This window comes from Nyctibius grandis, chromosome 9 (genome assembly GCF_013368605.1).
Source record: "Nyctibius grandis isolate bNycGra1 chromosome 9, bNycGra1.pri, whole genome shotgun sequence".
Classification (NCBI taxonomy): Eukaryota; Metazoa; Chordata; class Aves; order Nyctibiiformes; family Nyctibiidae; genus Nyctibius; species Nyctibius grandis.
In genome coordinates, this window is record NC_090666.1 from 9,981,126 (window position 1) to 10,003,631 (window position 22,506).

The 22,506-nt window shown below is 38.5% G+C and overlaps 1 protein-coding gene across 5 annotated transcripts in view; it reads right to left on the minus strand.

The window, feature by feature from the left end:
* Positions 1–22,506, minus strand: part of PARD3B (par-3 family cell polarity regulator beta) — a 429,076-nt gene that overhangs the window by 170,024 nt on the left and 236,546 nt on the right. For 4 of the 5 annotated variants that reach the window (XR_011048762.1, XM_068407693.1, XM_068407691.1 and 1 more), the window contains one exon: positions 12,706–12,750. The exons of the other annotated variant lie outside the window; for it this stretch is intronic. Coding sequence is in view for 3 of the 4 variants with exons in the window: in XM_068407693.1 (XP_068263794.1) it covers positions 12,706–12,750 (45 nt within the window). In the remaining variant the exon portion in view is untranslated. The remainder of the gene's footprint in view (positions 1–12,705; positions 12,751–22,506) is intronic. 5 annotated transcript variants of the gene reach the window in all.

Below are 22,506 nucleotides of genomic sequence, written 5' to 3' on the forward strand. Positions count from 1 at the left end.
TATTACAACTGGCAACCAAAAAAACCCAACCCCTTTTTTGAATAAAGGAGTTCATGCCAACTGGAGGTAGCAACAAAAATTGTAATTACATGAAAAACCCAAACAAATCGATGCCAGATCCTCTGTTCTGGTCCTACTGCAGAGAGAGGCTTGAAAACTGCCACAGCAAGTTAACTGAGGTTTTCATATGCAACCTTTGTAAGTGCAATCATCCTTCAGTAACAGATGCAAACTTCTAGTGCCAAGTTCTAGCTCTGCTCTGTTTGTCCCTCAGTTTGCCAGGTCCTGATCATAGCACTGGAAGGGAACTAATCCCTATTTTAAGCTTTCAGTGTGGCAGAGTCAGGGTCTTGCTGCTATATGGCACTACGGAAATTATTGTTCTGAAATCGGGCAAATTGTAAAGTTAGGGTCTGCCTCTCCCCAGTGAATTCGCTGCTTTGCCCCAAGCCCACAATTCACACTAGACAGAATGTCTCCTACCTGCTCCCTTATGAGTAAGCATGAAAGCAAGAGAACAGGAAGGGGAGATGGTCTCCCAGAAAAACCCCACTAATACTGAAATATGCTGTGCAAGCAACAGTCCCCAGGACTTGACTATGCCCTGCATGCTCTCCTGGCCATGGGGAACAGAGGGGAACCATAACCAGAACAGTAGGCAGAAAGCTCTGCACGAACTAGTATCAGGATGGCCAGAAGAACTCAATGAAATAAAAATTATGTAGATATAACCGCGCTAAGTCTGCTAATGTCCTTGAAAATCTGGAGGTGAAGCTTTCAGTCACAGATTTGCTCCTCTCCCAGACAGATATCCAATCCACAAAGGTTTCTTTTAGATTTAAGAGCCAGCTTGAAAAGGAGGGAAGGATTAAAGAAGGGATTTTTACAAGAGAAGGTGAAGAAGTAAAGGGGCAGGAATCAGATATAGAGTAGCCTCAGTATAGGTGTCAGATTACTGGGGGGGGAATCAGTATTTAAGTTTCTTTAAAAACAAACAAACAAACAAACATAAGCTTGCTCTCATGTCAAAAGGGATCTTCCATGCACTCACAGGGTTAAGATATCAATCACTATGCTTATTACTTGTGGACAAAAATTAAATGCTTGGAAGCTAAATCAACCCATGCAAGACTAAGTTAAGGCCAATGAGGAATTTCACCTATCAAGACATTAGGCAGAAAAAAGGGTAAACACTAGAGAAGCTGATATGTTTTGGAAGGGCAGCATGGTGCCATTGCCTGAGGCAGGAGGAAGTACCTGCTGGTAGTGGACAGTAACTCAAGGAAGTGCTTTCTACTCTTCTATGAAATGCTTTCCCTTTGGGTTGCCACTGGTATGTACAGAAAAACTCTCCCATTCGGCTCTTAGGTCAGAAAAAAGCATTTCACTAGGACACTTAATTAGGGATGATATTCTGGGTACTTTTGGAGTGACGTGTAGGTAAGTGCTAAGCAGCATTGCTGTATTGAAAGACTCACTAAAAATAATGCTGTTCATGAGACATAAAAATAGCAATCTAATTCTTTTCTTCAAAGTTAATTTCTGCACGATATTGCTCTGCACAGTTTTTATTATGCAAAGATGTGTATTAATAAATAGCACCAGCAACCCATTTTACATAATAAAACCTTATTTCAAATGTTATGGAAGGCAAACACTGTACAAGATACTATTCCAGAAGTGAGCTGGACTACAAATATCACTTACTGGTAGCTAACTTCAAAATCCTTCTTATTGACATGGCAACATGATGGGACTTCAAAATAAAAAATGAAGAAGAATCATTCAAAGTGAAGAATTATAAATGCTTCCCTCTCTATATTCAGGCCTCAGAAGGCAACGTAACTGTCAAATACATAGTATTACAAAATTAAAAAAACCCCACAAAACCAAAACCAACCAAACAAAACCACAACAGTTAAATCTTCTGTGGGGCTACATCATTTTTAACTTTCAGTCAACTAGTTTAAAAAAAGCGTCCCCTTCCCCTCTTCCGCCAGTAGCTCATTTAGTTCAGTGCTCTTCTTTCTATGTCTCATACTTCATACTCCAAAACGTAAGTTAGAGGGCCAGATGTATTATCTGGGAAGTTTTCCAAATTCATTAACTCCTTGGCACCAATGACTTCAGGATAGCCACTGCCAGCACTGAATATTATGCCCAGCTAAAACCCAGCTCCTGGAGGGAAAGGATTAATAAAATGAGGCATTTGGCCGTGGCTGTTGGTCTCTGGTTGCAACAAGAAACTAAAGGAACCACAGTAGGTGCCAACACTGATCACATCCAACTTTTCAGAACCTAGTACTCTGAAGGTCTTTCCTGAACATCTGCAGATCACTCACCCCAAAGCTTGAAAAATGCACAGATACTGCTTGAAGGAATACGAAACCAATAGTCAGAGAAAAGACTGGTAGGAAGGCTGTGACTCCAGTTCTAACTGCAGAAGGTGGTAAACGTTACCCAGGGGCACTAGAATCACGTCGACAATTTTTCCTCAGTTACAGAAGACGCCGTGTGAGGCAACTCATTTTGCTTTCTGAAATGAATGTGGTCTGGCTGCCACCAGCTAAAGGGCTGATGACTGAAGAGCCTAACAAGGCCCTAGAAATGCAGGAGACCTGATGGATCCACTTGCTGTTTTCAGCTTTCTTCTTAGGACCAAGGGGGAGCTCCATGAAGGAAACCAGCTTACTGTCAGTCATGCATGCACTTTTATGAAACCTCTGTTCAGGCACCATCACCAGAGAGGCTCTCTGATTTAAAGATCAACATACAGCAAGAGGTCCCCAGGATTTTAAACATTAAACTTATTTTGCTGGCTACTGTGCCTTACTTTGAATCTCCACAGTTTCAATAAAAAGCACACCAAATACTTTACATTCTTCAAACTTCAAATTTACATTCTTCAAACTTACTGTTTCTTATTCTTTGATTAGAGTTAACACCAGCTTTCTTGCTGTTCAACATTTTGCCATCTCCAATCACTTCAAATTTAGTAGTGATTCTTACTGGGCATGATATTCCAGGATCCAGAGATGCCAAGATCTCAAGTCCTAATAGCCACTTCTGCAGAATTGCAGTATCTATTATCCTGGGTGAAATTCTGCACTAACACAGTTACACTGCCTCTGCTTTCAGAGAAAGCTTTATTTCTGCCAGATACAGCACTCCTCATATAGATACATCCACCATATTTACAAGCTTTCCTATCCTCATGTCAGAAACAACCTGGAATACGAGGCAGCAGGAAGCTCCAACTCAAAGCAGAAACTTTCAGCAAAGACATGAAATAGGGCAGGCTCAGCACATACAGTCACAGGGTAACATATCACCAGGTCTCAGGAAGAATGCATGCCCCAAAGAGCCCACAACTGGTAACTCATGCCAGCACCACACTATTTCCTAGAGAGTATTTCAGCTTGCAATAGATACAGACTTCTGCAGGCATGCCTCCCCTTCAGTCCACTGCAAGCTGACACAGACAATGTATTTACCAGAGAAAGATGACCACTTATTTCAAATACTAGCAGGCCTTACGGTAAGTGGATGCATTCATTACAACCACTAAAAGTATGCACTTTATTTCATTTCATTTCATACTACTAAAACATTCTGGGGTTTTTAATACTCTCTTGACTTGCTTCACTGAATTCTGCACAGAACAATATTCAGCAATACTGACCGGGGGAGAAACAGCAACTATGAAGTGTGAACATCAAAACACACCACCTCCTCGCCCCAGGCCTCAGTTAGTATAACAATATGCCCAGAATCACTTCAGGAAATTAAAGAGGAAAAAAAGGAGGTAGAAGAAATATGAATGTATGAGTATCTTGGCTGGAAAAAATTCTTGCGTGTTAGATTTTTATTTCTTCCTAGTCACTTCTCCTACTTCTGTATCATAAGGGAGCTGTAACATTGGGTAACTGCTGAGCATGAAATTTCCCAGGTGACATTAAACAAAGTTCCTGCCCTTTTCTCTGCTCCTAGAGCAAAGAATACTCCCCGGGGAAAAAGGCTGTTGGGTTTGCAATCCCTGGATGCCAACAATTCATACTGGGTAATGCATAATTCCCATATTGCTGAGATGTGATGGAAAAGTAAATCTTTCACCTCTATTGTTTATTTTTGAAGACTGCAGTTTGGGTATCTGCCAGACCAGGACTCCTCCTCTGAGAAAAGACCATCATTACTGCCATGAAAACTTTCCACTCCAAGTTTACCCACACGTAAAAATGAGGCATTCCTGACACCCAGAATCACTCTCCAGCATCTTGCTCTAATAAACTTAACGTTGCAGCTTTAGCAGGCATTTCCCTTGCTACGCATTCACAGGAGTATTCTGTATAATTCTATCTGCAGGAACTCTTTAAGTTTCATTTCATGGGGGTCAAATCGAAATATCTATCTGTGGTACACTTTAAGGTAACAAGCTTCCTTCACAGAGAAGTCAAAGTTGCTCAGGACTTCCAGGTAGATGTACATGCACTTCTGTTCTTAAAGCGGGAACATGGAAAGGGCTTTGCTGTTGAAACTGGGTTGTTTTACTACACTTTCATACTACAGAAAATTCACATTTGCTGGGTGAGACAGTGAAATAAAAGCTTCTGCTCAACTTATGCTTTTACACGGTCATTTGTTCTCTGGTTCAGCAGCTCTCCGTGATCAGCTGGACTGAAAGAAATCCTACACAGTTCCTGTGGTTCTTAAGGAAAATTGTCCTCCTTTCTGTCTGAGCTGCCTGTTCACTCCATCTGGCACTTATGAAAGCTTCTCCCTGCTTATCAGACTCAGCTGCTCCCCAGGACTGCTCAATCTTCTCTCATTCCTTAGGACAGGACCATATCCAGAATGTAGCAGCCCCAACAAAACTAAAATATAGCCATAGCCCTTTAACAGCAAGTAACATCACACCGTCAAAAATATACAAAATGAAGTTTCACTGGCCATTAAACACACCTCTCAGAAACTCACTTGCAGTTTAGTCTTCAGGACAAGAAATAGGGACTCAAACTTGCTCCCCCACTTCCTTCCTTTCAGCACAAAGACATCTCTGAAGATCTGCAAATCTTCTTTCAACCACGCTTTCTCCCTCAGATGTGTCTGTCTACTCCCTCCACCCCAGTCAACTTCCTTCAGCTCAGGCTGATCTTGGGATCAAAAACTGTCAGTTAGAAAATCATTCTTCTCTTCTCCTGAACTTCCTTTTTCTTGCTCCCTTGGCTAAACCAGAAGAATACTATTTTTTTTTTTTTTTGCAGAATTACTTTTTCTGCTAGGTTAGTTCCCCACACAGTTCATCACAGAATTTTAAGAATAATAATGCTGGTATAGAAAGAAAGGGGGCAGAAACATGTGGCTAGGAGTTTATGAATACAAGGCTATCACGGGATCCTCTTCAGCAGACAGGAAAGCGTTAAATCAACTATGCTATGTTATAAAACTCCAATCACAGACCCTTGAATTTGCATCTGCGCTGCTGTTGGTCTACGTTAAGCTCTGCTCTAGATCTTAAGTCTCACATAAGAACACTGAGGGAAAAGGGTTCCTCCTGCAAGTTTGTTATTGTTCTCAGCAGATCAGATTTATTCACTTTAATGACTGTATTTCAAAGAAAGATCAATGGCTACTGTTCTGCCATGTCTTAATACAATGCACACTAAGAGCCAGTCACAGAACACAAAGAATTCATAAAATTGAAGTGGTTTAAGAGAAGATTCTTGCAATTCAAGGATGAGACAGCAGGGATGCTCTTCTCCAGTTTGCAGAGGTTTATTGCCTTTTTTTATTCCCTGCTCCTGCCACTGGGAAAATAATTTTATCCATGGCAAGTAAAACAGTCTTTAAAATATATATATTTATTTTAAAAAATAATCTAAGTTTAGCATTTGAATTTAATAAGGATATGGTTTGACATGGCAGATAAGGTGATGTAATAGACAGCTGCCTCTGAAAGTCACAGTTCTCATGTCCATCCACTTGCCAAGTTTCCCTTCTACTGGCATGCAAGCTTGTCTCTCTCAAACAAGTGGTTCAAGGAGATAAGCCCAGCACTATTCACTTTTTCCTTGTTTTAGTTTTTGGCTGGTTTAGCTCTCTCAACCAACTCACTAGCTAAGCTGTGGGACTGGAATAAAAGAAGCAATGGGAACCAGGCAGCTGCTGGTAGGAGGTATGGTGACTAAGACTGCCTCTTTCGGCAGCAGCAAGCTTTTAGATGACCATCGTAACATCAAACTGCACCCTCGAGTGAGGGATTTTTCTCAACAGATGACTTTCTCAGGACCTAACAAAAAAGGGGTCACAACAATCATCATCACACAGCTAATAAAGTCTTCAAAAACAACTAAAAATAAGCTGTCAAAGGAATAGTTACAGCTGGTGAGTTACTGGGGGCATAAAATGATTCTTCTCAGAGTAAAAATGAGTGCTTGTTTCCCTCCATAGAGGAGAACCATCGAACTAGGTTAGCTGTGAGAGCTGTTTATCAGCCACATAGGCCTGGCAGGCAAGGGGGACTGTAAAGACTGCCAGCCTGGCATTCAGAAGAGATTTTGACCAACAAACTGCTTTTCACTCAAATTCAACAATACAGCAAGTTCTGTTAATTTAGAATAATTGTTTGAAGCACAGGAACTGGTAAGTGCCCAGCCTTCCTTTTCCTGAGTCAGTGAAAAATCAAACTTCTCATGCAGAAATACATACAGTTTGGTCGGGGGGGGGTATGTGAGAAAAAAAGAGAGAGATTGCTGTACCAGTCCCATTTTTAATAGCCTTTTAAAAATAATCAATATCTGCAATGTCCAGTTTGAGCTTCTCTTGCTCAAAAAAAAAAAAAAAAATTAGAACTTGACAAGAGTTCTAATTTTGTTTTCATCTTGTTTCAATGCACTTTCCTGTCTCTGACAGGTTAAAATACATGAAGTTCCAACAGACAAATGAAGGTTTTTCCAACTAAACATTAATACTTTATATTTAGCACTCTAAATACTAGATGAAATTAAAAGAGCATTTTTCTCGACACTAATTTTTAAGAGTCAGCCCATGGAAGCTGGAGGCTCGGGATTTATTCCTACAGACTTCAAGACTTTCGCCATTAAGACATGAAAAAAATCTTGCATCCCCGCAGTTCAATATCATGCTGTCATGTCCTATAGGCCTGGTCACAGCATAGTTTTGGTTCTTGTGCAACTAGGCAGCGTTAAACAAGCCCCCTCACCACTCCCAGCTCTAACCAATGTAGATGGTAGAACAATCTATAACATGGAAACCACTATACACATTACCAAAAAAAAAAAAAAAAAAACCCCAAACCAAAAAACTTAAAAATAAAGTCCACTAAAAGAAGGGTTGTAGAGCCATACTGGCATAGAGTACTAAGTAAATTAATGTGTCATCATAGTTTCAACTAGACAATCTGTGTTTGAAGAAAAAAAGCAACAGTAGGCAGAGATTCAATGAAAGCTAAGCATTTTAACTTTTGGACTAGAAATCCTTATAAACCCCAACAATATAATAGATTCAATGTAACATCTTTGACTTTAGACCTTACCAAACGTAAGTATAGAAGAAAACATTAATTCTGTTAGTGACCTGCAGGAAAAAGGAATCTTATTTTTTGCTTCTTGGCTGCATGAATCGATACAGATTCTCAGATGACAACAATTTATTTGGAACTATATGGTCAAAGGAATACTTCGCTTGGAGAATCATAATCAAAGTTGATGATAATAATGATAATTATGATAATAATAATAATAATAATAATAATAGTAGTAACAACAACAAAAACTCAGCTTCAATGACATCTACAGCAGTGAGAAGGCTTGTTTAATAAAATTATGAGATCTGGCATGAGGTGAGGAGAACACCACTTTCCTAAGCACCTCTTCGATATAATTGTGTTACCTGCAAATCAAAAGCAAAACAGAAGACAAACTTGCTATGATGGCACTGGTCTTATTCTCAAACAAGCCTAGCAGCATCTGCTAAGCTTCCTGTAGTCCTTCCTAACCACAATATTACACCCCAACAAAATCCTTGATTAAAAGCAAGCCTTTCGTGCTACATAAGCATGCATAAACCACTGGATTTTGCTGGTGTTCCAATAGCTCAACATTTGCATGATTCCTCCATTTAAAAAAAAAAAAAAAAAAAAAAGTTCTCCAGTTTTGTCTACCCTTCCAACTCCGAACTCAAATTGCAGCCTAGCCATTATTCAATCTTTTACCAGAACAAACTTTAACACACGGGATTCTGCCTGCACCAGACCCTGTTTTGTCCCTGCACCAGACCCTACTTTGTCTCTGCAAAAAACTAACCCGGAGTTCTTGAAATCAGAGGTTATGGTTGTATTTGCAAATTTAGCAGTGGCTGGGCACACATGAGTTTACTAGAATGTAATCATCTACAATAGAAAAGTGTTGTAACAGCTCTTCTGCTCTCACAAACGCTTCCTAGAAATGGTTCAGGAGTTAGGATACACCCGGCACAGCTTCCAGAAGCAACCTGTAGCCATCTTACAATAGAGGCTAAGAGCACAGATAGGGATCATCCTGTGCCACTCAACTTTAAAGCCAAAGGGGACATTCAGCTTACGCTTGTATAGATGCAATCTTAGCATCTCATAGACTTATTTCACCTACCAATGTAACCATGGCTTTTGCAATAGGCTAGAGAGCCTTTTCTGAAGGTAACGTGAAGCTTAATCTGTTGCACTTTCCATACCCTAATTCCAGTGGGTCATATAAAATCTACCAATAAGCCTAACTTTTCAACCACTCCTGTGTCCTAAACCATAATCTTAATAGTCATCCTAGCCTTAACCTGAGCAAAATTTATTTAATGCAGAATAAAACCTGGCATTAAGGGATGCAGAGATACACCAAGACCTTTAACCTACCTTATTCCAAACTACCTCCAGTCCCAATCTGAATCCATTTAACCACAACTCAATTACCCATACATGAAGCAGTAGAGACTGGAGGTCTACCAGATGTGTCGGCACTCAGACCTCATCAAAGCCCTGAGCTTGCAGGATTTAGCTGTACACTTACGTCTTCAAGTCTTCTCTCCCAGAACACTAATCACACCCACAGGTTCAACGATAACCTGGTAACCACGCTGTCAGTAAAATTAACAGTAAGGGACAGAACTTGACCAGAAGCATCCTTCAAACTATCTCAATGGGCCTTTTCCAATGCAGGTCCTAACCCTATCTCTTGCCATATAGTATTAATTCAAATTCAGCTTGGTAACAGAGCTACCCCTGTATCATTCAATCTTGCCAGTACTAATCCATAGCCCAGTCACATGTTCCTCATATAGCAGCCAGCAAGAAGATAAAATCTTCAACTCATCTTGTCTCAAAACTGTCTCGAACCATAACCCCAGCCAAAAGCACGGTCTAGTGACATTAAAATAAAAATAGGAAAGCTTTTTTGCCCATTTTGCTAATTAATATGTCAGAGCTCATAAAGAAAGACTCATCAGCTTTTCTCCAGCACTGCATCATCTGAAAGAGCTGTGTCAGCAGAGACCTCAGCAGACAGTCAATACATACTAAAAGTGTTCTAAGCAGTAAATCAGAACACACAAAAAAAAAAGTTTCAGAAAAAAAGAATAGTTGCAAAGAATTCAGTCTTGAATTCAGTATTTAATATAAATCAGGTTATATTTAATGTACAACAGTCTTCCCCTTCTTTATGAAGGGTATCCTGCTAGCTGTCCTGGAATCACTTTTCTAAAAAGCTAAGAGTTCATAACAACTGAGCTAAAGCTTGCTGGTTTTCATCTTCGTGAATTTTCGGGGATCTTCTCTGCTTTACAACACAGGCACCACTTGTCTGCTTCTCATTCACATTGTCGGAACTGAGTTTAGGGAATGCGGACAATGCCATTGCTGAGCATACAAGAAGCTTACAGAGGACAAAATCCTCCTTAGAGGATGCAGAGAGGGGACACCTTACACACACACACTCTGAACTCTGTTTTTTTCCAGAAAGGGACGAGTAGGCTGCATCAATACAAAAGGCCACAGCTTTTGCCAATGGTACTGTGGAAAACATTTGCAACACTAAGAACACCTGTAAGCACCGCAGGAGTTTTCCATCCAGCAGGATGAAGGACGGGCCAGCTATGAGGACCACAATCCACAGATGCGTTTCTGTGAGGGTGAAATACCCTTGCAGTATTCCAAGTCCCCAGCCATCTTCCCATAGAACATACTTACAAGCTCAGGACATGTCCAGACATGCTTCTAAAAATCAAACCTACTTTTTAAGAAAAAAAAGAAATGGAACTGCCATTTGTGGGTGCAATATATAAAAAGACAGAAAGATGGGGCTACAGCTACAGATCCTTCTAATGCCTTGGTCTTCTGCAGAACTGTGATAACGCTTTTTGAAATGAATACACACTACTAACTCCTGCTGCTGCTCAGTAACATGTAATATGCGAGAGATACAGTGGCTATACCAAAAGCTGAGACTAAATGCTTGAAGAGCCACTGCCCCAGAAGGAATAGAAAGGATATTTCCCCAGAGAGAATTACTCAACTGTGTATTTCATAGAACAAGTCATGTTGAAGGACAGAAGGGATAATTGCATTGATTGTTAGTAGGTGATAATTAATTCTGTGGAGAAATATGTTTGATTTCCTGAAGTCTAGAATAGGATGGAAACTCTTCGTTCTGTAATGAGGAAATAATGGTGTTTTACTCCCAGCACAAGCAGCTGCAATGTCTCCCTTAGTGTGTTCTTAAAAAAGGTACCTATAAGAAGGCAGCACAATGAACGATGTTAAAACAAGTGTTCTGTGATGTGACTGAATGCCAGCAAGATGCATATATGATATATAATTCCAAAAAGCATACAGTAAAAAGGGACCAGAGAAAAAAAATGCCATGTTCTTGAACAAAACTTTCAAATAAATATTTAAATGGAACAATGGAAAAACTGAAACTGCTGCTTGATTTCTCTTTATGAAGGGTTAGGAAATGGAACATAGAGAGGGGAGAAACACGTTTCAACAGTAATTGAACAGTATTTAAAGTGGACAGAACCAAGAAAAATCACTTACACTCCAACCTTCTCAAAAGCTAGCTATCTCCTTTTATTCTGAAGAAGAAAAAAAGAAACAACCTGTAGCATCTTTGTATCTGTTCCTTAGGTGATCTGTTGACCACTGATTTTAGTCTAGGAAAAAAGATCTTAGGTACATGTAAGATGTCTATGAAGGATAAGTAAAGCAAACAAGCCAAAGTTCAGCAAGCATGGGTCCACATTTTCATATATAATTTGTAAGTGTCTTCAAATAGAAAAAATTTCAAAGCCACTCTTTTCAAGAATCTGAAGAAGTGTGCAGAAGAAAGATCAAATGCTGCTAAAAGTGATATTATAAAGCTTAATGTACCTATAACAACAGATTGCCAAAGAGTTATGATCTCACCAGGTTTCCTTCCAATATTCTTTGACAGCAGTGAAGTCCACTGATCTTTGGAAAACTGCATGACGTTGCAATGTTTGTAGTAATTTTTCTGCACAGGAAAAAACTCAAGGGCAACACCCCTAGCTTTTTCAAGTTGACAAGGCCATTTCTTTGAAGCTTTCACATTCCCAAAACAGAAAGTTGAAAGAATTTTTTCTCCCCAGGAGTGATAATGTTACAAGACATATGAACTACCCCTTGATTCAGAAAGAGAATCCAAGAAGTTCACAGACTTAGGAAAGATGCCAGAAAAATTTAAAAAGAATTTGTCTACTAAGTTCAGGACAAGGTCTTCAGATAAGGAAAATCCACACCAGAGAACTAAAGAAGGTCACTCAGTTGCACAGAGAAGGAATACTATAAACAATCAGGAACCTCATAGCTGACATTCCTTTACATGAATTCAGCTTTTTAGTTCTATCAAAGGAGTGGAAAAAGGCAACATGCAATCATGCTACAAAGGGGCAGCCTGAAACTTCAGGGTTTTCTAACATCAGTACAGATTGCTGAATAACTTTAGTTTTATATAAAGTTTATGGGTTTTTATGTCAGCTTATCCGTGGCTTGTGAAAAATTACAATCTTATGTGACATTTCCTTGAAAGTTCTTATAATACAAGGACTGCAAGTTGTACAGTACCATGGTGTGGTTTGTGGAACTTATTTAATAAGTAGGTACAGTAACGACAGCAGTATGGACTAATTCTTTTTTTCTTACTATGGCTTGAAAAGTTCAAGAAATAATAAATTATTTCTACTGCACAAGCACAATGAAAGGAAAAGCTTTGACATTCTTTTCTTTAATCTGTAGAATTTTTTCAGTGTTATCTTCAATATTCCTGGTAAGGGAAGTGGAACTCAGGGCAAGGAGAAAAACCAAGAAATATTTATATTTTTCAAAGTGTATATTGTTTAAGTCTCCACACTCCACAAGACACATTGCACTTGCCCTTATTTGAAAGGGCATCTTCTTCAGTTTACACCACCTGCACTGAAGAAACCACTTACAGCTCTTCCTGCAAATGACTCTGCTACATACACTGCCTGGCAAAGAACAATCCCTAATTCGTCATTGTACAACTTGGAGTCAGTGCATACAAAGTAAAGCCTTAATTTGTAACTTGTTCAGTCATGACAGTTTCTGTAAGCTGGTTTCATTTACTGCCCACGCTACTTTCAAGTTGCTGACTTTTCCTCCAAAACAGGAGAACAGCTTACCCGATTTGTGTCCAGCCAACAAACCAACTTTGCTTTCATCTGCCACTGGAGGAATAAAAGAAAAGACACAAAGATCAGAAACTTATTTAAATTCACAAGCCTTTGAAACACTGTCAAATTATTTCAGACACACAGCATCCTAGATCTTTAAATTATAATTATTTGTAAAAAGCCTTTTTTTACCTAATCCACCTGGGGTTCTTCAAATTCCAAATATCTGAATCAAAGCCCACTGGAACTAATGAAAGGACTACCAGCAGTCCTTGTGGGTTACAGATCAGGACCTCAGCGCTTGCACACTCAAAACTGAGTTGTCAGAAGAGCAATTGCATTTGTAAATAAGTCATCTTGCCAGACAAATCACAGGGCATAGGAGAGTTGTAACATTTTCAGATCAAAGACCTCAACTGGTAAAAAGAATCCAGATGTGGAAACCTTCCCATCTGCAAGACATCTCACTGACTCACAGGACCCTCTGCAGACAACGAGGTCTCCCAAAACCTGATCTTTTGGAAGGCTTATGATTTTTTCTATGTTATGATTTATTTTGTTTTATCTGTAAATCATACCTTTGTAGTATTTTACAACACCTTATAAAGACAGATGTTTACAGTAGCAACTGTTTAGGCTAGTGGAGGAGCAATTTCTGAATGTAACAAAAATTGTAATTTTTCTTTAGTAACTGTACTTCAGTTTATTATCATATATCTCAAGAAACTAATTAAAATACTCTCCTGGAGGGCTGAGGGGAAGAACCAATCACCATTTCTTAAAATGAATTCTATGCAAAGAAATGGTGCTAATGTAATGTTAGGGATGATAAAACAAGCACAGGAAATGAATGTTAGGGTTGAAAGCTTATCCTTCAACTCTGGCTGCCCAAGCACTCCCTTATATTGTGCCTTAAAACGTGATCTCTTTATATGATAAGATAAATTGACAAGTCATACCAAAAATACTATAAATGGGAACTTACACAATCTTTGCATAGTGGTCACCATAAAAAGTTTACAGACAGAGTTATCTGCAATAATACAGGAATGTGCTATTTTCAACACAGGAAAGAGCACTGCAGTAGTTATTAACATTTAGGAGCTACTACTAGGAAAATAATCACAATATGTTTTCTTATACTGCCTCCCCATTTCACTTTTACAGAGGATTTCCCCCACAAAAAACCAGCATCAGATTCAGGACTGGGATTCACAACTGGAATAATGAATCCACAACTGACCACTGTATCTCTTCTCCACCTTTGTAATCTGATTATTAGTAAAATTGACATAGTGCACTTTTGTTGTGGGACGTAGATACTAATAAACTAAGACTAATACTGTTTGCAGCGTTACGCAGAGATGCCGCAAAACAAAATAGCAGTGAGGCTAGTCAAAATTAGAAGTGCAACCAAAATTGAAGGCACTTCTGTACTGCTCGTCCTTTAACCTTTCTTCTAGGTTTTCCTAGTCCCTGGAAATAATAACTATTTACCTCCTTGCTATGCAGTTTGATCCTGTAACACAAAATGACTGGACAATGGTTTGCTATAAGGATAGTTCAAACCCCTTTTCCTCCTCCCTCCCCAAAAATTTAGCTCTAAGCAGAACAGCTGTGGAAAACTTTAGTCCCAAAGGTTAGTGTTTTGACAAGTTATGATGGTGTGAAAACAAGGGATTATAGTGGAAACTGATTTGCAACCTTAATTATAGCAGTCACTAATGACAACCTCTATAATATATGATAATTACTTGGAGTAGGTTATGTTACAGTACATAGGAGCTGTAAAAAAATAGACACCAAGGTTTACAGCAATTTTTTAAAACTATGCTGATGACTTGGTTTGCCTGAAACTAAGTTTTACATTATTAAAAGGGATAAATCCATTTAACTTAATCATACTTTACACACCAGCTTCACACACAAAAATTAGATTTTAATACTGGAGGGAAAAAAGGAAGAATAAAATTATTAGAAAATGAAAAATAGTCTTACCAGAATACAAGGTTAGTGTTATGAGTTTAAGCACACACACAAAAATTGGGAAGTGCAAAAATTAAAGTTTGATATCAAAGTTTGAGCAAAATACACGTGCCCCTCCATGGAGTAATTTTCATTTCATGGGATATTACGCTTAGGCAGTAACCTCTAGGCTGGTCATCTTTCATTAGACCGAACAGGAGTGGCACAGACAAGTTCACTGGATGAGAACCCCATTCCTTTCCTCGTTTCCTCTGGGAACGAGTAGAAGACGACAGAAAAGCAGGAAAAGGCTAACAGGACATAAATAGTTTGTACGCCACAGTTGAAAACTTTGTAACTGAAGATTTCAATTAGGAAGTATATAAGATGTCCTGTTCTACAAAATAGCATTTGAAAACACGGCTCTGCACCATGTTTAAAATTCACGCAATCATTCAGTTATGACAAAAATAGTATTTCCCTGGCCTGTCTTCCTTGGCTTTTAAAAAAAGCAAGAGCTAGGTGGAAATTTATTTTCTAAGATTCTACTAGTGATGACCTATCTTTGCAGACAGGCACCTGAAAGATTTTAAAAGGGAAAAAATGTTGTCTACTCTTAAAACTCAAGCTAAAAAAAAATAGTCTTGATTATATTGCAACATCAAAAAGTAATTACATCGCAACTAACTATGAAAAATTTCAGCTCAGGAGGATCATACTTGGGAATGTGCAGTGCCAGACTGGAATATATCAGGAAAACTTTTATAACAAAATTTCAACTGTAACTGTTTTTATGAGGACACTAGAAATACTATATATTCTTGAGCTAGAATTGTTAAATGCAAAACATTTCAAAAAAATGAAGCCACCTAATTTGGGGACTGTAAACACAAAACTCAAACAAAAATCTGGGAAGGATCAATGCAAGGGAGTAAACACATTCACAAACAAGAAGACATTTCTCCTTAACTTGTAAATCAAACAAATACTTCACATTTTGAAATGTCCGTGGAACTCCAGGGGATGTTGGTTCATGGAGTTATTAATGTTTGTCAGTATAAAACACGCTAGCTCTTTTAAAGTAACATCTATAATTTAGGAACCGCATTTTCACCACAGAAGCCAGTTAGGTATTCATTGTCACTACACAAAGCCATTGCTGAAATAAAAATGACAGAAGTTCTACAGCTATTTAATAAAAACGTGGACATTTATGGGACTAGCAAGACTACAGAATATGAAAGATGGGATATTACTAAACAAACAAATCTTTCCAGCTGATAGCAAACAACTGATACTTTTTTTTTTGTTTAAACTATGCCAACAACCACAACAAACGGTAAAAAACCCCAGCCCTCTATGCCATGAATAATCAGATGTATTAGGATTTCCTACGGTAATATTGTGGAGTGCTGTTTTGCTTTAAGGAAGTAAGTAGGATTGTTCACAGCAACAGTGCATCCATGCCCTTCCACATAATCTTTCGATAGCCATTCTGTGCCCTACTCAAGATAACCAAGGCAGCTATTTTATTTGAATTGCATGATTTAACAGTTTAGTACACAACAAGCCTTCTGTACTGCCTCCAAGTTTGTATCAAAATACAGTCCAGGTTTACTTAAAGGTCAACAAACTACTTCCCAACTACAGTTTAGAGAAGCACAAATAAATGCTGCTGCCAATTGTAATAACCAATTTCCCTCCTTTTGCCCAGTTCAATCGCTGTGCCATTGTATTATTTTTCCCCAAAGCAAGGAGTTACTACTATTCACAAGATACAGGGTACTACTACTCAACTCAGTGCCTCTTTTCTGAAGGATCAGTTTTGCACATTGACTAAAAGCTACTTAAAATCTTCTAAATGTGTCAAAGTTACTTGTATTTCTTCTGGACAAACTGACATGTATCTTTGAAGACCAGCTGCAGTTCTGCACTCAGAAAAGACACAAACAAGGATTAAAATTACAATTAAGGAGAAATAATAATAAGAGAGACTGAAACATCAAATAATCTCCTAGAAAACAAATTTCCTGATACCTTTATTAGTCTATAGGGAGCCAAATATAATATTTCTTATTACATGTTAATCAATTAACAAGGGCTGTATTCCCACATACACAAATGATACTCCCGAGCTTTTTAGAATTCATCAGTTTCTATGGTACAAACATATGAAAATAAAGCAAAACTACAAATTGACCACCGTTTTTTTCTGATGAACTGTATCCTTACCCAGCTCTTACATCATAATGAAGGCACTGCATCATCAATTAATTTTAGTCAACGACAGAACCAATGACATAATTCTCCTGCCATTTTTATTCTCTTGGTGAAGCGTTTCCCCATCTAGGAGCAGCATAAATCACTCAGAGAAATTGTGTCAAATGTTGGCTCACCACCATCACTTAGAAAATGCTGCTTGCTGTTCCAGGTTTGCCCTGTAGTACTGTGTAGAAAGACCACAGGCTTTTATAATAAAATCTACAGGAGCAATAAAATGTGTATTAGGCAGGGTAAATTTGCACTGTCTTACAGTATTTTCTTCCAATAATTCCCCCTCCTCCCCTCTCTAGTGACAGAGAAACTTCACATAAGGGCCCCATCTCTCCTATTCTGGAAGAGCTGGTTATCCACCAGCTACTCATTCTTGAAGGATTATGAGTCCCTGATAGATTTCTGTTCACTTCCATGTTGAAAAGCAGCGAGACTAGCAAAAAAGCTTGCACAAGGGCCAAGGATAATTATACTTATGCAGTAAAAAAGGTAAACCTTTTCCAAAATGGCATCTAACACAACATTCGGGATGCCCTGGTTCAGCACATTCAAAGACAGGAATAAATCACATCCAAACCAAGATACTGGATTCTTTTTCTCACCTGTACAAGGTTTTCTCTAATTAGATTTTTCAGAACAATTGTGTTAGAACTGATTTAATACTTCAATTCAATTGTATTCAGAGAAGGTCCCCAAGGGATACATCTTGCATGTCAGCACATGAGAATGAAAATGCCTAAGCTTGCATTCACTATTACTACTACTTGTTGTTGAAGAACCAGCAGTACAGTTGATGCTGTCCACCAGACACATTAACCTTTAAATAGAAGGTTTTCGCCTGGCAGAAAATAACATTGTTTTACAATTTCCCAGTCAGCACAATATAAATTCCTTCAGTTTCTTCTAGTGGCACAACAACTACTCATTCTTGAAGGTTACACTGCTAATTGAGATCATCATGGCTTCTTTTACTCTTTTGTTGTCTTCTCTAATCCTCTCTCACCTCTGTTTCAGAGAAATTGTACCAGGCTAAAACTGACCCAACTCCCCCGCAAGTCCTTAACACTTCTTCCAAACTCCTAGGGTTAAACCACAAGTTCCTAATCTGTCGTTCACTGGCTGAAAACATTGATAGGGAACAGATTTAAAACAAAGTGCTCTTAAAAGTTACTTCATTATCATCTGTACTTTCTTTCTCATAGTAGCTATACATTAACTTAATTGCTGTTTTCTCCCCCTAACACTTTAATAATCTAAGTGCATTAACAGATCAACTCACTTCAAACTTGCACTAAAGCAGCATAAGAAACTACCACCTCAACCATATGTTATCATTTTCTCAGCTCTTATCACCGCCACAGCTCATACAATGTCCCAGTCTGCTCCACAGCAAGCTTCCTTGACCAAGCCAGTCCAAAAAGTTGATATTCCCTGCTGCCCACTTCTGCCCCTATGCCACAGCTCACCTTCCCCTCAATTCCATCAATGTAGATTTGTTGTAAAACTGAGTAATGGAATTGACCTTGTTAAAAGCCTTTCTTTTCATACAGAATAAACCTAATTTCAGTCTCATTTCTATTCAATTCACAGTGTCCCTATCACTTAATAAATGATTTTGTTTCATTCCCTACTTACAGATCTTACAAACAGAAATTTGAAAGTCATTTAAACTAAGAAAACTATGTTGTGTTCATTTCTAAAAATTTATTCTGAAGAGTGGCCTCAGAAAATATACATCTAATCTGACAGTACTAGAAAGTTACTCATGACACAAGCTAGAATAATTTTTAAATCTCTCTTGGCCCTTGATCCCAATGACAATCACAGTCATAAGCAATACGGTTTTTCCTAAACCCAGAGCGTTTTTGTTTTTTGAGAAATCTTTCTCTTGAAGAGATGAGTTGTTAAATTACAGTTATAAGCCAGTAACATTGAAAAGTCTGTTAGAATTCTGAGCCATCTTCTCCATTTCCTCATTAATGTTCCAATGACTTAACTGGCTCCCAAATGCAGTTCTGAAGTTGGTTCCAACCCAAAGCAACGCAACAAATGTATTCCATACATCCAACACGGTCAACAAAATAATGACTTTAAAATACCAAACCACTTTTTGTCCCACTAATACCATAACTCTCACCAGGGACCTCCCAAAATGTATTCTTTTAATTGTATCTGAATCAAAACATTATTTAATTTGAAAAGTAATCTCCATTAGCTCTGCCTGGTCCTCATTTGGTTACGTTTTGAGATATTTATTTCAATATCCAAAATTACACTCGGAATAAGAATAATCTGGTTCAGAGCAAATCACAAAGTAGCGAATAGCTAGTAGCATCTTGATTGCATTTTCCACATTGTTCTGGATGTGAAACACTGGTTGCTCTTTGTTTTGAAGTGTTTTAAAAGTATGAACTATAATTGAATGCCCCAGCAACGTGCCCTTGTGGCCAAGAAGGTCAATGGCATCCTGGGGTGTATTAGAAGGGGTGTGGTTAGTAGGTCAAGAGAGGTTCTCCTCCCCCTCTGCTCTGCCCTGGTGAGGCCACATCTGGAATATTGTGTCCAGTTCTGGGCCCCTCAGTTCAAGAAGGACAGGGAACTGCTAGAGAGAGTCCAGCGCAGAGCCACGAAGATAATTAAGGGAGTGGAACATCTCCCTTATGAGGAGAGGCTGAGGGAGCTGGGTCTCTTTAGCTTGGAGAAGAGGAGACTGAGGGGTGACCTCATTAATGTTTATAAATATGTAAAGGGCGAGTGTCATGAGGATGGAGCCAGGCTCTTCTCAGTGCCATCCCTTGACAGGACAAGGGGCAATGGGTGCAAGCTGGAACACAGGAGGTTCCACAGAAATATGAGGAAAAACTTCTTTACAGTGAGGGTAACTGAACACTGGAACAGGCTGCCCAGAGAAGTTGTGGAGTCTCCTTCTCTGGAGACATTCAAAACCCGCCTGGACGCGTTCCTGTGCGACATGATCTAGGTAATCCTGCTCTGGCAGGGGATTGGACTAGATGATCTTTTGAGGTCCCCTCCAATCTGTGATTCTGCAATTCACTAACAAAGAAATTAACATTTAGTTAAATATTGGTTTCCTTGCAGAATACTCCATACCTTACATCTTGCATATTCAATTGCTCATTATTCCTCAACACATAAGTTGGCCGATAACTTTAATAAATATACCCTAAGGTTAAGGACTCTGAGTACGTCTAATGATGTTTTAGAGAATAATATTTCACTCACATTTAAAATCAAGTAAAAGACATTTCCATTTCTTCAGGCTGTAGAGCTTAATCAGTTAAGATCTATGGGTTTTTGCTTTTGATGGGGAAAGGAACAGGGAGATGAGCAGTAACTTGGGATAGCAGTCATGGGTTATTATACCAACATCCTCAAATATAAGTCTACGCAGTACTTTGCCTGAATTGATACACAACAAAACTGCTATATACTCATATGATTCAATTTCATGTTGCTTCAGGTTAAAACAAGCCACACTTTCATGTGTTTGAATACAATTCCCATGGCTGTACTTTTTACGGTACACTTATGCATAGCCTAAATCACTCCACTGCATAAAGATTTATGGAAAATAAGGGTGTTGGAGATAAATAATAAAACAACTTATTTCCTTTCTTTTTCTTAGAGCACACTGATTTTTACCTTCCAATAGATTAAAAAAAAAAAAAAATCCATACTGCCATTCATTCTCCACAAAATTACCTTTTTAATACAGCTAAAAGAAAGAAAAACACTACTGAAAATGGATTCTGATGAATTATCAAAATTCTTCTCTAGACAACTGTGGTAATGTATGGGAAAATGTGGGTGTATAGAAGGTTGTTAGAGAAAAGGGAAAATCATCCTTCCAATGATTTGTATAGAAGCCATTGATTTCTTCTTCATTTTCAATCTGCCATTAAGTTTCAAAAAAAGTGTACCACTGAAGTGGGAAGGGACAACATGACATTTATTTCTAGCATTTCTGAATTAGTTTTGCTTATTTTTAACACTAAGCTATAAGCACAAGTCCAAACTTGGCATGCAGTCTAAATTTGGTCAGTACAGGCACGCACTCTAAGTCAGACTTCAGTTGGCCCTGCACAAATACTTGAAATCACAGTATAAGGAGGATCTTTTCTTCGCTAACATATTCAAACACCATCATCCATAACAGAAGAATTTATGCAACTGAGTGGACGTGTCAGGTGCCATGATCAGCAGAAGGAAAGGGGTGGCCGTGCTTTGTTGTCACCACCACCAGTTCAAAATAAAAGTAGACAAGGCAAAGAAAAGGTATGCCATAAGACATAGGATACGAACTTCGCCAGTGATCCAGAAAGTGCTGTCATTACCTCAACACAGCAGCAGGGAAAAACATTAGGACTTATAGCTAATATGGAACTGATCTGTACCCTATTACTCTGAATGAAGCTGTAAATTTTCGAGAAGCCTTTGAGCACTGTGTAAATGTCAGAAGCTAAAGCAGGGAACCAGTCACCCTGCGTCCATACACTTTGCGTGAAGACATCCATACATATGAGGCAACATACACACATGCCTGCAAAATCAAAGAAATTATCACAGTACGACTATACTTGCCTTTTTGTATTAAATTTCTACAACAGTAACTCAGTAACTCACACATGCCACTGATTTTTATTTTGTTTTTTAAAGTAGATTCAAGCAAAAACTAACTCATCTTGAAATAACTTGAGTTCTTCAAACACACCAACTCCAGACAATGCTATTTTTGGATTCACGCTATTCAAGAATTTAGCGGTTAAGATTTGTGTCAGTTCATACGACTCGTGGCAAGTGCACAACAGCATAAATCCCTGCCTAAACAACCAGCTGGCAGTGGTTCACGCCCTCTGCTCCTGTCCAGCTGTCCGATCAACAATACAGAAATGCACCAAGAGTCAATAAACTCAACCATATCTGCCCTACTGGCAAGTAACCTACAGCTTTTGCTGCATGCGCCAAGTTCCTTTCGTTGCAAGATTTCCGCTGGAGAGTGGCAATGACAAACTGATGCAACATGTTAGCAGTCCTGAACACTTTTTGATCACCCATCCTTACTTTCTGATATTATTCCGTGAGGATATTAATTCATAATTATAATAATCATTATTTTGTAAATAGATATGACTGGAAAACAGATTAAGCCCTCAAAGGTTTCTGGGCCTAAAATATATAAAACTGAAAAGATAAACATCAATATTAAATGGGTTTCCATTGTGAAGCTATGTAATTACAGACTAGTCTTTACTTAACAGATGTGCTTCTTGTGTATACATCAACCCTCATCAAAGCCAGAAAGACCCTTACTATACAATTTCATTAGCTCACTAATTTAATGAATTTACTATTTTCTCATAAGGTTCACAATCCATAGCAATATCCGGATTCTCAGGTCTGTCCTGTTTAAAAGTTCCTGTTATCTGCCTTCGATGACCCTTCTGATCATGATGCCATTATGTAATCCATGCCTTTGTAATCTTATAATTAGGCAATGGATGCATTATACACGTTTCAAGGTAAAGTAGAATATTTCATAAGTGAATAGCA